The sequence below is a fragment of the Mercenaria mercenaria genome, chromosome 12, assembly GCF_021730395.1.
Source record: "Mercenaria mercenaria strain notata chromosome 12, MADL_Memer_1, whole genome shotgun sequence".
Lineage (NCBI taxonomy): Eukaryota > Metazoa > Mollusca > Bivalvia > Venerida > Veneridae > Mercenaria > Mercenaria mercenaria.
Genome location: NC_069372.1, coordinates 55590583 through 55607586, shown reverse-complemented (window position 1 = coordinate 55607586; position 17004 = coordinate 55590583). Strand labels below are relative to the sequence as shown.

Below are 17004 nucleotides of genomic sequence, written 5' to 3'. Positions count from 1 at the left end.
TTATGTCGTTACCAGGTGTTTGAGGGATGCTGAATGTGTCATTACCTTCCATTAGCAGACTCAGTCAGACGAGTCTGTTTGGTTGTGTTGTGCGACTTGAAACGACCTAATTATATAATTCATCTTATCAACATAAGAGACTTCCGAGTAGCAAATCAATATGTGTAACATCACAGCCACTTACACCCTGTGGCTACGCCCTTATCATGGCATGTGCAGTGTCATTAGAAATTCTTTCAGACCGAGTCTAGACGGGACAAACTTCAAATATTCCGAAAGCAGTAAGTCACCGATTTGAATACACGATAACGTACTTGAACGGAAATTGGTCGCACAGAGCCTGGTTCAAACAAAATTGCGAATTGCAGATACAAGGCAGTGGATGACGCGGATAATTTTGTTAACCTTGTTAAGTACATTTTCTTTTTCTTATCATCTCTAGGACTAAGGCTCATATCTGTGTTCATTCTGTTAGTAACAATGTTCTTCAGTAATTACAGTTATCTCATACAGTAGCTTTAACCGTCATCCTGTTCATTTATAGATATTTAGACGCTTTTGTTTAGTAATACTTTAACACTGTTTGAAGGGTTAACGCTTAATTCAGGTAGAGAACGAGCGTTCATACACTCTAACATAAAATGAAAGAAAGTGTAGTTAGTGTAATTATGTAAATTTACATAGCTAAATAACCACTGTACTGAACTTGATCGTGACTTTTTGCTTTTTCATTAACGACTTACTTTCTTAAGGACACGTCACAGCTGAGATATTTTAGCATTTTTGTAATACACAATAATTATTGGTATTAAAATTTTGTTTCCAATACATGTTCTTATTAGACAAGCTTTTAATTAGGTAATGAGCCATCTGAAACCTGTCAAATTCTGTCATTAGTTTTCACGATCTGTCTGTTTTTTTAAATCTCCATTCTGCATATGCATTGTTTTTTGTAAGTGTCCTGGTAGGATATTGTAGTGTGTAACATAATATATATGCAATGTCAATATTTGTGCTTGAAATTGTTTTGTTTAGCTAACTGAAGTCACGTAAGGATTTCTATTGTTTTAGTTTATTGTCAGTAAGAAGAGTACCAAAACTCTGTATTACGATATAAAAATTGTTCCTTTCTGACGGAAAAAGAGAAACATTAGGTTTAATCATAAAGTTATAATATTAAGAAAGAACTGAATATTCTTTGGGGGTTTTTTTTTGGTCATTCACTGAAAGTATAAACGTGATATCACCTTGGCTCTTGTCAGGTAATCTAAGTTATATATAGATATCACAGGGTCGTGATTTCAACACCCGGGCGAGACGTATTATTAAAGACATTGTATCAGTCATTTTGTACTATTTGAGAACAGCTTGGTTGTGGCTCATAATTCTGGAGCACTGGTTAAGTAAACTGCCAGTCGTTATAATAGCTGAAATATTGTGGAAAAATGGTGCAACTCCAAAATAACAGAAAGGAAACAAACAGAAAATAAATGTTTTAGAAGGAAAAATAAAAATATAAACACTGTATACTTTTAGTATGACTGTGTTAATATGTATAATTACGCAATGTGTGCATTAACATTGATACGGCTCTCGCTATTGGTATTTTCTTGTTTTGTCTTGTCGAACCATTCTCATCCATTAGAGGTTCGTTAAAATCCCAAGACGAATCGATTTATTTCTTTCGTTTTTTTCTCGGTGAGCGTGCGCACTCGTAATTACTACTTGGAGTGGTTTCAGCCAATCAATGTTCTCCATTATTCGGAATGTCGAAATGAAAATATCAAGCAACATCTAAGCAAAAACAAAAGATGGAAAACACAAACAAAAAAAAAAAAAAAACAAGAAAAAAAAAAAAACAAAGACGATATTGCATGACCGCGATTTATAAAGATGTATCTCTCTAATCGGTTGTTTAGAAATTTTACCTCAAGGAATTATAATAATTCCCGTAATTCGGCATCGATATTGAAAAGGATGTAGTCACGCTTTTCATTGCCGATTTTGATAGTTTCGCGAAGATTTGTCGCGAAACATACGTTGCTGACTGGCTATGTAACCAAACTCAAAATATCGGCGAATTGTGCTAGAGATTCAACAGACCTCTCGTATGCGAGAATGCTTTCGTACAAGAATAAGCGTATTGTTTTGCTCATTGTCGATCGGTCTTTTTGGCAGTCGGTAGATCATTCAGTTTCCTACCAATAATTACAGAATGAATGGCGATTGCCTGTGGTTAGTAAATAACCCTATTGTTCCGGGGGTCAATACATCACAGGTTAAGGTCACAGTGATCTCGAAACTAAAAAGAGTTTCCGCTCAGTAAGTAAAGAACGTGTTTGCATACAGTCTAGGACGATTATTTGTCTGTGATCAGTAATTGAACACTGTAGTTCTAGGGTAAGTAGATAAGGTCACATTGGCCTCGAGACTAAAAACCAATACGCTCAATAAATAAAAATTGTTTTAACACGGGGTTGTCAAAATTCATTAAGATGATTGCTTGTGAACAGTAGATGATTCATATTGTTTGAGAAGTCTGTCAGTTAAAGGTAAATGTCACCTTGATCTCTAGAATGAAAACTGTTAAGACTAAATAAGGAAATAATAGCTTGGTATAAAACTGGTATTTTATATGGTCAGTTTGTTATTGTTGTAGAGTCAGCAGATCCAATTAGTCAATGTCAAAATATCCTTGGGATTGAAAGCAGTTTCGCTCAACAACTAAGGAACATATTTGCCTTCAGTCCAACTACGATGACTACCTGTCGACATCATATGACTCACTCTCTCCACCGTTGTGTTTGGGGTCAGTATGTACAAGGTCAAGGCCAGTGACCTCGAGACAGAAACGAATCCGCTAAATAAGTAAAGGACGGTCAACAAATGACAAACATGATAGGATAACTGCCTGTGGTCATATGATGATCCCTATTGTTTCTGGTCAGTATGTCAAAGATAAAGGTCATAGTCATCCCGGGACTGTAAATGTGACTGGTCATCATTTATTATTATTATTATTATACCAGATTTATATAGCGCCCTTTTCATGATAAACACGATAAAGCAAACGCAGCCACACATGGCGCGAAATTCATCCTCTACCAGTACAGACACAGAGCGATCTGACCAGAGGGACAGAGTGAGATAAAGCCCCCAGAACAGATAGAGAGAAAGCCTTTTTAGATACAGGCCTGTCCGGCTAACTTAGCCTAGCTCTTTGTGAATAGACAGTCTGGTTCTTTAACGTGCCCGGTGTGTAGCACCGATACACGCGAAGCCGTCTTTCATGGGAAGAACCAGTACAGACCTTTTAGTTAGGTTGAAGACACTCAAGAGCATCTCAGAAATTCCCAGTGCCTGGACCGGGATTCGAACTCCGGACGTCTAGATTGACAGTCAAGCGTGTTACCATTAGACCACCGGCCCACCATTTAGCATTTGTGTTTTTACAAACAGCATTTCTCGTGATATTTTAAACAATAACAATAGCTATTATATACAAGTATGACTATTTACTTCCAATATATAACCAGGACTATCAATTTGGTAAATTATTATGCACTGAAAATATGGAAAAATTCACTTACTTAATTCTGTTGAGGGGAGTATTGATGTCGTTTCTTCGAATGCCGCTTAGAGAATAAAGTGAGAGTAGATCATCATTGTCATCAATAAAAACATCAAAACATAATTCTACATAATTAAAACCGACATTACCACTGTAAGAACCTCACAGCATTATGGTCTTTTTATTTTAGAATTATGTACATAAACAATCAGTAGCATTCTGTAAAACAATATATATGCGAAGTTTAATCAACTGTTGGCTAGTTGGCGCAAGGGGTTAGCGGGAGGATGTGTAATCATTGTGTAGTGATACTTTTGACGGTTCTAAACTTGCATCCGTCCAAATTCTTCATTTCCTAAATTTTGCGTGACATACTTTGCGTATTTTTTTTCTGCTATTCAAGTCATTGTTTTTATCTTATTTTCGTATATTACAGGTAGTATTATCAAATTATTACAGCCAGGCAATGCTATTTAAGATGAAGTATAAAATTATCATAAAGCAAACCCCATGTGCTTACAAAACTTCACTGGAGAGTTTCAAAAAAGATTACGTCATATTTAAAGCGAAGTGTATTTAAACACAAATACGTGCGCTTGATTTCTGTTATTTAACAATGACATAATTATTATTTTAGTAAGTGAAAGATTTGGAACTAAATTAACTAATTTGAGTTCCTGCTTGAAAAATAAGAATTAAATACAGTTTAGAAATAAACAAGAAATATCTTTAAAAGTGATGGTCGGCGAATTGTAATAAGGAAAGAAGTTTATGATTTTTTCATCTAACATTCATCTTTCATCTAATATTTTTCAAATTGCAAAACTAAACACCGCACTTTAACAATCTAAATGGTTCTCTTTTAATTTTTCGCAAAGGTTTCGTAGGGTTGCAATTTTGTTTCGTTTATTCATAGACGAATAATTACAGCAGTAGTTTGATGAAGATTCATGAAGCGGTTCATGAGAAGAGGTCATTAAACGTGTTTATATTTTTAGCTAAATTGGTCCCTATCCCCATTTGTAACAAAATAGCAGGAGACCTTACGATATTGTTACACATCGAGTTTGATAAAAATCCGTTACATTTTAGTGGTTAATGCGAAGGAAGGCATATCTACTTTTAGCTATAGTGGTCCCTAATAGGGCCCAAGTTCCTATATAGATAAATTTGGAAGAGGATCTTATAATGATGCTCCAGACCAAGTATGACAAAGATCCACCAAGCTGTTCATGAGACGCTGTATAAAGGCATTTCTAGTTTTAGCTCTAGCAGCCCCTAAAAGGGGTCAAATGTCCCAGCTGAACAAAGTTGGCTGCGGGCCTAATAAAGATGCTACAAATAAAGTTTGATTAGAATACATGAGAAAAAAACTCAATTAAAGGATTTTTATTTATTATTTTTATTTATTTCTAAAACAGGCCAACTGATCCCGCTTTAACAAATAGCATATTCGCTATTCATGAATCTTTGGACAATGACGTCACACCTATAAAATAGTGAAGGTCAAGCAAAACATACAATTGTAATTATTTCACTATTTCTGTTTCATAAGCAAAGTTTGACCGTAGTCATATCACATAGATAAACTGTATGCAGCGTACCTTCATTTCAGTGTAATGAGATTCAGTCATTATATAGCATATATATAATAAAACAGATTTCAACTGAGTTCAATATTTGCACACCATACTAAAGAAAAATATTCATATATAATAAATCAGTTAAATAATATATAACAAATATATCAAAGCAAACAAGTACTCATTTTAATAAGCAATCTGAATAAGTCAAAAAGCAAGAAACTTTTTCATATACAGACGACAATTGTAACAAGGAAAATCTTTTAAAAATCACTTCTCTACATACAAGACTCTTATCACACCCTTATTCATGTGATACGCAGATCGTATTCAGCACTTTCTTTAATTTGATATATGTTGGTATTTGAACAGGTTTTTATCATATTTATTAAATTTACTTATCATTTTGAGATATATAAATATTCTTGCTAAATATACTGAGACAAAGTTAGCTTTAAAACTGTAAACAGCGTCGTTTAGGATAAACGCTTTGTCTACATTTCACTCAGCGTAGCACAATCAACAGAGTGAAAGAAATTGACACTCTAGTCCAATCAGGCAGATTGTTGCATAAATCTTCCATTTTGATGAATTATCTATAATGCGTTATCAAGTAGTTTGATTTGCAAACTGAAGTCACGTGGCATAGGTAACGAAAACGAATTTAGACGGCGTCGCCGAAAAATATACCGTCAGCGAGCTTATGATGAAATCTCGGAAACGGAGAGCGACACCGCTCGGCCAACGAGGAATTAGTGTTTTCATCACAAACGATGTGTATGGACTTAATCTTATGATATTATGCTCGCCGAAAGGGGAAGTATATAGTCGCGCTTCGTCCGTGTGTCAGTCGTTCCCGTAATTCGACGGGGGAAATGCCTAGTCTCATTCAATGAATTCCACTTTTGTGCTTTTAATACGAAATAATTATATTTCGAGGAACATCAAATGGTTTTACTAATATGTTCTTGTTCGTTTACATTTCAAAACGCCATAATATTGTGTTATGAATACGAACATGTCTTTAATATACATGTTGGAATTTTCTAACATTTTTGTACATTTTACGATTAGTTTTCATAGGAAACATATTTTATTTATATCATTTACAATTGAGTAGTTATTATAAAGAATACTTGTGAATATATCAATATCTGTTTCGAGCCATTTGTTTATTAGAAACGTGTTCAAATATCTGATTTTGAATGGAGTAACTGCAAAAAGCTCGTGTGAAATTCTTTTAAAACTTAAAACTATTTTAGATGTTAAACATGCAAATGGACATAAGCGTTTCATTTCAAATCCATTTCGAAGTGATACATGTACAAGTAAGTAAGAAATGGCATGTATTGGTCAATTACGTCATATTTTATTGTCTTTAAAGACTATTGTTTTATTTAATGTAGGTTTTAACCAAACTGTATTTAGTAACATGATTAACATCATTTGCATGGTAAAGGTAAAATTAAGATAGTTTTATATATGTGTATGAATTGTTACTAGTCTTTTATAATTCAATAACTGAATGGCAATGTACTGTATTTTATGTTTTTTTACCTTTGTTATAATAATATTATGCTGTATGTGTACATTAATGAGACTATAATCAAATAAATATATCATATATATATAGAGAGAGAGAGAGCGTTACGTGCAGTAGGTGGAATTAAAGCTAACAATCCATATTTGGCGATACATATATTATTGACAAAAAAAGTTTCCTGCTATATTTTGATATTAAGTGATTTATGACGTCATATTCGTCAGTAAGATATAAAATGACAAGTTTCAATTTAAATTTTATGTATATATTTTATTTTGTTATCATCAAAACTCTCGTTAAGTTAGTTTCCAGGGAGCTGACAGAAATAGGTTTTTGATAGCTGATATTAATTTCAGATTAAGATAAAAGAACTACCATGACAGAAGTGATTCTCACGGACGCTGACGGGAACACTTTAAGGTCTGGTATAGATGTTGGTGGTATTGTCACACCTGATGCGTCAATGGATCCAATGAGAAATAAACGCATTTTTGACGAATTACAAACTTTTAAGTTTCGAGATGACGATATTATGCTATGTACATTTCCGAAATGTGGTAAGTAACGATTTTCATTCAGTACTTACGGACATTTTTCGTTTAAAAGTGACATTTCTCCTTATGCTCCGAAGTTTATGTCACATTAGCAAATATTCAAAACATTACAGTTACATCTATGAAAGTTTGTTTGAAATCATAAATAGTTTTACGTAAGTATATTAGTTCAACTTGAATATCACACAGAGTTTACGATATATGTACAGTTGTACGTAATGTCTACCATCTTCTACCTTTTCCGAACAGAATCTTTAATTAGAACTTCAAACAACTGGAAATTTTAGAAGTCAGCTCACTAGCTGTCTTTTCAGAGTGATGATATCGAATTTGCAGGCACAAACTGGATGTATGAAATACTGACCATGATAAATAACAAGTCATCGGAGAGAGTTGCAAGTTACAAGTTGATGTCTATGCTTGAGTGCAAGGCCCAAGTGTATATTAATGCGTTAGAATCGCCACGTGTTATCAATTCACACTTGAGACCAAGGTAATTTCATTTGCCTTTCAACATTACTTTTTTCAGATTTTTTGTGCAACGTTTCAAATATACCAGGAATGCAGGGCAAATCACTGTTAAATTCCTCTGTTTACTCATAAACTTTTATACACTGGCTTTTAGTAATTAAGTTTATTGATGAAGCATTTGACAAAAAAAAAATATATAGAGAGGCTATTACATGAGTGTATTTTCATATTGAATTTATTAAACGAGTTGAATAAAATAATAAAATGTGAGGCTCTGGAAAATCACAAATGTAATATTCTTTTTATCAGATGTTAGCCTGTCGGAACATGAAAAATTCTGCTTTCTTTAACTATTACAAACAAGTCAATTTGACCAACGTCTCCTATATTGTAAACGACGTTGACGTCAACACTTTATTACACTAGTGTATTATCATTTTTATGTAATGGCTTTATTACACACATGTGATAAAAAGGGCCTCCGTGGCCGAGTGGTTAAGGTCGCTGACTTCAAATCACTTGCCCCTCATCGATGTGGGTTCGAGCCTCAGTCGGGGCATCGAATTCTTCATGTGAGGAAGCCATCCAGCTGGCTTACGGAAGGTCGGTGGTTCTACCCAGGTGCCCGCTCGTGATGAAATAATGCACGGAGAGGCACCTGGGGTCTTCCTCCACCATCAAAGCTGGAAAGTCGCCATATGACCTAAAATGTGTCGGCGCGACGTTAAACCCAAAAACAAAAACAACAACAAAAAAAAAAAACGTGATAAAATATGTTATAGTTAGTTGCTTATACATTCAAATAGAAATAACTATAATTCCAACGATAGAAGCGAAATGGTGCATTTTTTTTAGATATATTTCAAATAGACATTGCTTTTGTTTTGAAATATAAACACATTGTTCTTTAACATCATTTCAGCTTACTTCCCAAGGATCTCAGCCAAAGAAAAATTAAAACCATTCTTTGTCTTCGTAACCCGAAGGATGTTGCAGCTTCTTTCTATCATCATATAGTTGGACTGTCTCATTATGGATATACAGGGACATTTGAGGCCTGGTTACCTCTGTACTTGGAAGGATACTGTAAGATAAAATTATATGTTAATATTTATTTATTGTAAAAATAGTGTTTTGTTTCACATACTAAACCAGTATGAATACTAAAACAGTAATCGTTTAGATGCTAAAAGTATTGAAAATAACGGATTGACTTACTATTTACAGAGAATTCACCAGAGTATAGGAGTGTTGTTATATGCATTGCTTGTTTATACTTACTACAAACATTCCGGTCAATGCCAGTAGTTTTATACAGACGAAACTATATAAAAGACTTAAAGATTTAAGGGGTGTTGCACGTTTCATTTTATCTCATGTACAGACTGTGTCAAAGCAAATGTGATTTAACCCTTACAATGCTGGACACAACTGCCTTTGCCTTTGCGATCAGTGTAGATCATGATCAGCCTGCACATCCGTGCAGTCTGATCATGATCTGCACTGTTCGCTATTATCTTTTTGGCAAGCACCCCTTTTAACAGTTAATGTTACTGTCCAAACTGAAAGATGGACAAGTACATTATAGAAATTTAGCAGGGTTAGGGTTAATGTTGTTTGGTTGCGTTGTATGCTTCCAAAGGATTTTTTCACCTATTTTATAAACTATCACAACAGCAGTCTTTAAGTGCCGTGTGGCGGCTGTAAAAGGTCCTCCTTTACTTGGACTCAGTGTTGTTATATTTTCTGGTCCTTTGTGATCATAAAGTACATTGATTTCTACTGTATTAATACAGAATCCCGCTTAAGCAGGAGCTAGAGGGCGTGAAGGGGGGTCTTGCTCCTTTTATTACCTCTCACAAACAGACTCAATAAAAGCAAACCTGCTATTATTTTGCTTGGTAGCGCTGTATGCTCCATAGGATCTTTTCATATATTTTTAAAATCTATTCTTACGGATAATATTATATCCTAAGCAAATTTATTAAATATGCTTCAGTTTGTCAGTGTGTCGTATTACAGAAGTACGTGAGCTTGCATAGCGTCTAAGCTAAAGGTCTGTCACGATGTCTAATGCTGAATGTAAACAATGATTTACTTTCGAATGATCTTATGCTTATCTAAAATTTGTAATAGAGATATTTGTTGTAATATACGCGTATATGACATGTAGTATGTATTTAATTAAAATATTTTAAGATATAGCAAAAAGGTCTTAAGGTCTTATGCTAACTTAAATTTTATAAAAGATATATTTGTTTTAATACATGTTTATATCACACTGATATCAAAGTGTTTCATTGAAATATTTTACTGTAGTGGAAGATGGCAAGTATACTGACTATTTGCTGGAATGGGAGAGAGCAATTACTGATGGTTTGGACTTTCCATTGCATCTGATGTTTTATGAAGATCTAAAACTGGTGAGTACCAGATAAGAAAGATATCTTATCTGATTATATATGAAATTATAAGGCTTTTGTTTATCAGTCATATACATGGGCACTTCCGTGAAACTATGCATTAATATTAGTTTAGAAGGAAGGGGCTATTGCCTGTTGTTTGTCTTTGTATTTTATCGATTTTCAATCTAGAAAAGTTTCGCACAAGTGATAGTTCTTTTCAAAATTCTCAAACTTAAATGACCTGCATCGTTGTCTGTATGGATGTCAATACAAGGGATATGTGCAAACATACATAGACCAGTTACATCAAGTAGACAAACATGTAGGGTTTCGCCTTAGAACTGTCAGGAGCAAAAACTGCATTAGGAAGAATGAACCGCTTAACTATGCAAAACAAGGCTCGCTCTTTATCTCTGCTGTGATTTAAAGTTACATGACAACTTAACTGAGAATACAAAATTAATGTAGCTCGCTAAACAAAAAATAACATTGGTAATCCACAGAAATGCTCATTTTAAATATTTATCAAAAGGGGCTTTACACACAATAGTTTCATTGAGGCGTGTTAGAATACGCTATTTATCAATTTGAAAGCAGTTCAGTCCCAATTTACTTTGAGAACTGTCTAAAATGAGTATTACAATTGTCCCAATTGTAACAATCATTGGACAGTTTTTTATCCAATTGAAAAATTGGCTTAACATGAAACATGCTGTTTGTCTCAAAACAGTCGATCATAAACCGATAACATTACCGAATAAAAGTAGAAAATTGCCATGCCCAGAACTTGGTAATTATTATCATCACGAAAGTCAGTTTTTGATGCAAATTGTCGCGGAAGTGTCTTGCGAATACTATTAAATTTTAAAACCTAATCTGAATGATGATAATATGAGTAAGGACAAAAACATACGAAGCTTCTGATAACGACAGCAATTTTATCGGAAATATATATCTACTTCTCAACATGGTATTTTAGGAACTCAAATTAACTGACAGAAAATATTGCGCTTGATACATCACCATCTAAATGAGTGAATTTATAGAACGTATTAAATTTATCAAAACATCTCCTTTTTATCAGTTATTTGACTTTACCTTTTACGAGTACAGCTTAAAAGTTTCTTCTTGCTTGTTACTCGCTGACATATATATTAAGCAGTTCCTTTATAAATCAAATTTTTAAAATTACATAATGAAAATCATAACACAATGAAGGAAGTTTGTCGTTCAAATTGTTTAAAAAAATCTCATTTTTTTTTTCAATAAATTACTTAAGAAAAAGAATCTAAAATTAATACAATTTGCTTCTCTTTGTTGCCATAAAAAGTTCACTGTTTGCAACTTAAGCCGTAAAGCCTTAAAACAGTTTACCAAGTTCTGCTTCAGTCTCGCTTCAAAATATCAATAGACTCCATTTAGCATATACTTAATAATGTTATTTAAATTCTTTTGCTAAAGGATACGAAAACAGAATTGAACAAGTTGCTGCAATTTCTAGATGCAGACTTAGACATAACACTGAAAAATGGCATTATAGAAGCTTGCAGTTTTCAGAATATGGCCAAAGAAAAAGAAATAATGTCGAAAGAGCTTATTCAGCGGCTATTCAAAGAGGGATTCCGTTTCTTCCGAAAAGGTTTGTGATCCTTAAATTATTCAGCTTAAGGGTGATAGTCTCTATCAAATAGGGCTTTCTTTAAACAAGATTTACATTTAAGCGCTTATCAAAGTTCAAATTTCATACCCTTTTCATACATTGCCACTTTAATTTATTTTACTGAAAATTAGATTATAGTTACAAAATTTCGTATTGATGTTCTACGTGTTTCAGCTGTGTCTCCATAGTAAGTGAACCTTTGTTCACTTAATACAAATTGGTGTCTTTGTAATGCATACGGAGAAAAATTTATATACGTCTTATATTCTAAACAAAAGATATGTTCTGTTAAAAAATATAGAAAAGATTTTGCAACACATACCTACTTATTTTAAAGTGATTAAACCTTTGTTTAGGTAATAATAAAGCAAGATTGTAAGTTTTAATAAAATAAGTTACGAGTGTCGTTTAATTTCAGGGGAAATAGGTGATTGGAAGAATTTGTTCACAGTTGCACAAAACAAACTTTTTGATGACAGATGGAACAATGAAATGAAGAATTCGAAAATGTTCAAATTTCTGTACACAGCACCTACTTTAACTGATAGGAAATAGTAACGCTTAAAGCCAGTTTTTATCTAATTAAAGTATTTAAAAGGCTTACATATATCAAAATTTTGCAAAATGAACTATTTGTTTCCGTTATACCTATGTGTATTTCTACTGGACATGAAGTCTGCAATTTTCGTAAGCGGGATGCTTTTTCTTAGAACCAATGGGATATTTTAATGTTACAGGTATTCGTGTTCACAAGTATGTCCTCTTCCTTTTACTTTCTTTTTATGGCTATTTGTTCATTTTTAAGTTATTGTTTGTCTGTTTTGGGTTTAACGCCGTTTTTCAACAGTATGGCAGTTAACCTAACAAGAGTTTCTGGATTCTGTACCTGTTCAAACCTGTTCTCCGTAAGTAACTGCCTACTTCCCCACATGAATCAGAGGTGGAGAACGAATGGTTTCAGACACAATGTCTTTTATCAAATATACGCCTCGCCCAGGACTCGAACTCCCGACCCCACGATCTGTAGATCTGTGCTCTCCTCAGGGGGCGTGGGGAGGACGTATGGTGGTGTGCTGTAAGGATTAAGTGAGCGAAATGTATTGCTGTAACAAAAATGGCGGAAATATAAACAGAAAATACACGTGGCAGAGATATTTTTGATTGGTAAGTGGCTTTTTGCTTTACATTTCACAAAATAGTTACGCCAGTGCTGTGGCGCACGGCCTATCCTTTAGCTATATTGTCTTTACAGTAGGATAGGAATAAAGACAAACACGATTTATACAAGGTTTTGCGCTCGGGTGCAATGTTTACAAATAAACTCTTGATTTTTGACGTAGTTTTGCCCTTTTCCCCTGTAAATATGACACTTTGTCTGCGTGTTATACGTATCCGTTCATGTAGTTGTGCCTATTTACCAAACTTGATGGTTCTAATTCAACTACCCACATTTTCTGGCCATTTTCTTTTACTGAAAACCCTGTTCTGGTACAGTGAAAACACATTAAGCACGTTTAGTCTGACTGTAAACATGTTTGTCAAAGCGGCTTTGTTTTTCGGATGTTCCTGTCACTTCCAACGATTATTATTGACCATTTTCCATATAATTTATATATTTTTTATTGATTATTGGCATATTCTGTTTTATTGTAAATGGCCAGAAAATGTGGGAAGTTGATTTAGAACCATCAGTTTTGGCAAATTGACACAAAAACATGAACGGACACGTACAACATGCAGAAAAGTGTCATATTTACAGGGGAAAAGGGCAAAATTACGTCAAAAATCAAGACATTTATTTGTAAACATTGCACCCGAGCGCAAATTCTTGCATAAACCTTTCTTTGTCTTTATATTAATCCGACTGTAAAGACAGTATAGCTAAAGAATAGGCTTTGTGCGACAGCCACGTTTATGTTCTGTTTAAAATTTCGCCATTTTTGTTACAGCGATACATTTCGCTCAATTAATCCTTACAGCATGCCACCATACGTCCTCCCCCTGTCTTCCTATTGAGCCAAGCGGGTGGGCTTTTAAGTTATTGTCTTTGTAGATGACAATATAGTTATCATAACTGGGCTTTTCTACATATTTTTACAGCTTACGCTGTAATTCAAATAATATTTTCATGATTTTGAATTATATATAGACATTTCGAATGTTCTTGAAACATGGTATCTTCTAATACAAAACTAGTCTAAAAACCATGTGTACATTGTAACAGCAATGTAAATGGTTATTGTAACGGGCAGCTCATTCCAATCTAAAATAATGTCGATAAAACAAAGCTTGATTAGGTACAAACTATTGGCTAATTAATACATGTATGTTGTCAACAAATGTATGCGTATATAACACAGATTATAGTCGCTTTAAAATCGCCGTAAATCGTTTCCAAAAAATTGTAATTTGATTATTAAAATGAATGCGAAATGGACGAGACAACATGTCGTCGTTTGTTGATTAACATAACTTCAAAACATTAAAATCCTTCATATAGTCGGTTGATACTATTTTGAGCTCAATTGTAACGAAAGCTTGAAGCTTAAATTTGCGTCCTAGAATAACAATATTTTTTATGTTTCCGTGATGTAGGCATTGTACCTACTTTAAAGACTGTTAGAAAAAATGAAATTAAAAAGACTATATCCTTTCGGCTACCATAGCAGACTAATACGTACCATAAAAACGGGGGTCGCTATTACCGCTATCATACACCGGCTGACTACCGCAGACGCCTAAAACGTACCATCAAAACGAGGGTCCAGATTACCGACATCGTAAAGCGTAGGACTACCGGAATGTTTTAATTTTTCTTTGTATCTGTGGGGAATTTGAATACTTTTTATTTATTGCAGAATTTGATCTGAAGTGTAAAATTTCATTTATGTTATTAAAAAAACGGTATAGAATCAGTTAAACTAATAAGTTAAATCATTCATATGACATACTAAATAATATTACGCAACAAATTACAGGTCTCCATAAAATTTAAAAACAAAACCAAACGTCTCGTGCGCAATAATGTTCTAAATTCATTTTTATCGCAATTTGTTGATAAGAAAATCCTTTTCAGACAATTAAGGGATCATTACTCTCCAAAAATACCCACTAGTTTTGATGGTTGCTCGTCGCGGTAATTACCGAACTCAGTTTTTAAAACTTAATTAATTACTCATTTCTACGCTACGGTATTTAAAGCTATTTTACTACGTCTGCATTATGCGGCTCCGGCATTCTAGAAGTCTGAAAACCACGGGTCTGCCACTGATGCGTTTTGTAGACTTTTCACCAGTTACTTTCACTATGGCACTACGGTAGTTCTGAACTTTTTTCCATGAAATACAAAATTTCACTGTGGTAATCAGAAATAGTGTACATTTATACACTACGGCAGTAATATTTGAAATTGTTATTCCACTTGAAACATACATGTATACACTGTGGTAATTCTCTACAGAACGCTTCATCGTTGAATGCTTTATAAATGGTACAGTATTCAGTATTTCACATGTGCCTTTGTATACTCATTATATTAATTTATAGTCCGGGTCCGTAATGTAGGAGATACATTCGTGCACTTGTAATCTCTGAATCCTCTCACTGACGGAGGATCGCAGGTTCGAGCTGTGCTACCGACTAGGATTTTTTATGTGAGAAAGTAGGTAGTTGCTTACGGACTTTGGCGTCTAGTACTGGTCTTTCCTAGGAACGATGGCTAGTTGAACTGGCTGCCTGGTTTCCAAAACCGTACATGAATGTGCTTTCGGTGAAATGAGATCTTACAATTCTTCATTATATGATTAAACAACTGATACCTTAATTGGCACTTTAAAGAAAAGTATCAAAGGAATACAGCTCGCAACTGGGATACGCTCTAATTTAGATATAATGCTATAAATAAATTCAGTTATTTTAAAATCTGTTTGAAAGTCAGTAAGGCATAACAAACTAAGAAAAAGACACTTTTAGCTACTATTATAAGTTTTACCACGAAGTGTCATTCGACATTTTTGAGTTTTGTTTTGGCACTTGCATCGTATACACCACAAAAACAGATTATGAATATAAAACAATTTAAATGAACCTTAATTACGTATAGTTGACGCGTTTTCATGGTCCGCTGACATAACTGGTACTAAAAGTAAAATGCAAAACAAAACAACATTTTTATAACAGAAAATAATAAGATAAAACAATAAAAATAACAACTGAATGAAAACACTACAGTACAGGCAATCTCCTATGAACGGGTATGGGTAAGAAGAATCATATATCAGATGCTACACAACCTGAACAACGTATTTTGGACTAAATGTCATGATAGACAGTCTACTTATAGTCTGATCCGGAGAAACGGGTAGGAGACTAAAAGTAAAACATTAAAAGCAAACAAAAACATTTGACAGAAAATAAAAAAAAAAATATATTTAAACGAAAGCAAGTTGTAAAAGCTATAACAGATGAGGATCATTTTTGCAACCGTTATGTAGCTAAATTGAAGGAAGGGATTTCTTATTAAAATGTAGTAATAATGAACAATAATAAAACGTATCAAATTATAACATTTAGTGATTTGCAATGATTATATATACTAAAATCGATTTTCTGGAGTTTTCAGTTTTGCTCTTGTTGCCATAAGTTTTACGGACGTTTTCGGATTGGAGGTCTGTATGGACTTGTTCTTTAGTTAGCCAATCCCAGTTCTGGATGCATGATACGAAAGAAAGCATTCCCTGAAAGTATTATTTAAAAGATCACGGGGATTAACCCTGAAAATAGATAACAAATATTTTTATGTAAGCAAGACATTTTGATTTTCAACTACAATTATTGCACAGCTTCTCTGGAACTGGCTTTTGTACTTAAGGGCTAGATTTCTCGAAACATTTTATCCTGTACTAAGAAGATTAACCTGTTAAGAGCAGTCGAATATATAATGCAATTACAGACTTTTCCTCTTCTGACATACTTAAATATTTCGAGAAATTTGACCCAGACCGATAATTTGAGTACATTTTTGGATATTAGCGACTTGTTGACTCAGACCCAATTTATATACATGGAGTAAAAAAAAGTACGTTCACGTAACATAGCAATGACTCAATAATACCATGAAATCTTTAAAACTACTCATTTAATCAATATAACTTTTTAATAAAAGTATTGTTATACCTGTGTAAATTGTCTTGACACTGCTTAGAACCAAATGATGAC

At 33.7% G+C, this 17004-nt stretch overlaps 1 protein-coding gene across 3 annotated transcripts; it reads left to right on the top strand.

Annotated features, from left to right (window-relative positions):
* The first annotated feature begins 303 nt into the window (after positions 1–303).
* LOC123534060 (sulfotransferase 1E1-like) lies at positions 304–12416 on the top strand. Of its 3 annotated transcripts, none has more exons than XM_053520132.1 (7): positions 304–408; positions 7054–7254; positions 7588–7744; positions 8645–8808; positions 10042–10145; positions 11589–11766; positions 12206–12416. In XM_053520132.1, the coding sequence occupies exons 2-7, from the start codon at positions 7074–7076 to the stop codon at positions 12340–12342; spliced, it is 921 nt and encodes a 306-aa protein (XP_053376107.1). In that variant the 5' UTR covers positions 304–408; positions 7054–7073; the 3' UTR covers positions 12343–12416. The 3 variants fall into 3 exon arrangements, with proteins under 3 accessions (XP_053376107.1, XP_045172035.2, XP_045172036.2); XM_045316100.2 differs by having other exon boundaries at positions 387–470; XM_045316101.2 differs by having other exon boundaries at positions 389–413.
* The last annotated feature ends 4588 nt before the right edge of the window (positions 12417–17004 follow it).

What these genes read in the sequence shown, in the direction of transcription:
- LOC123534060 (XM_053520132.1), top strand. Translation starts at nt 7,074, where the DNA reads ATGACAGAAGTGATTCTCACGGACGCTGACGGGAACACTTTAAGGTCT. An exon ending in ATGTACATTTCCGAAATGTG is followed by an intron (nt 7,255 to 7,587) that starts GTAAGTAACGAT and finishes TCGAATTTGCAG; the next exon opens with GCACAAACTGGATGTATGAA. An exon ending in TCTGTACTTGGAAGGATACT is followed by an intron (nt 8,809 to 10,041) that starts GTAAGATAAAAT and finishes ATTTTACTGTAG; the next exon opens with TGGAAGATGGCAAGTATACT.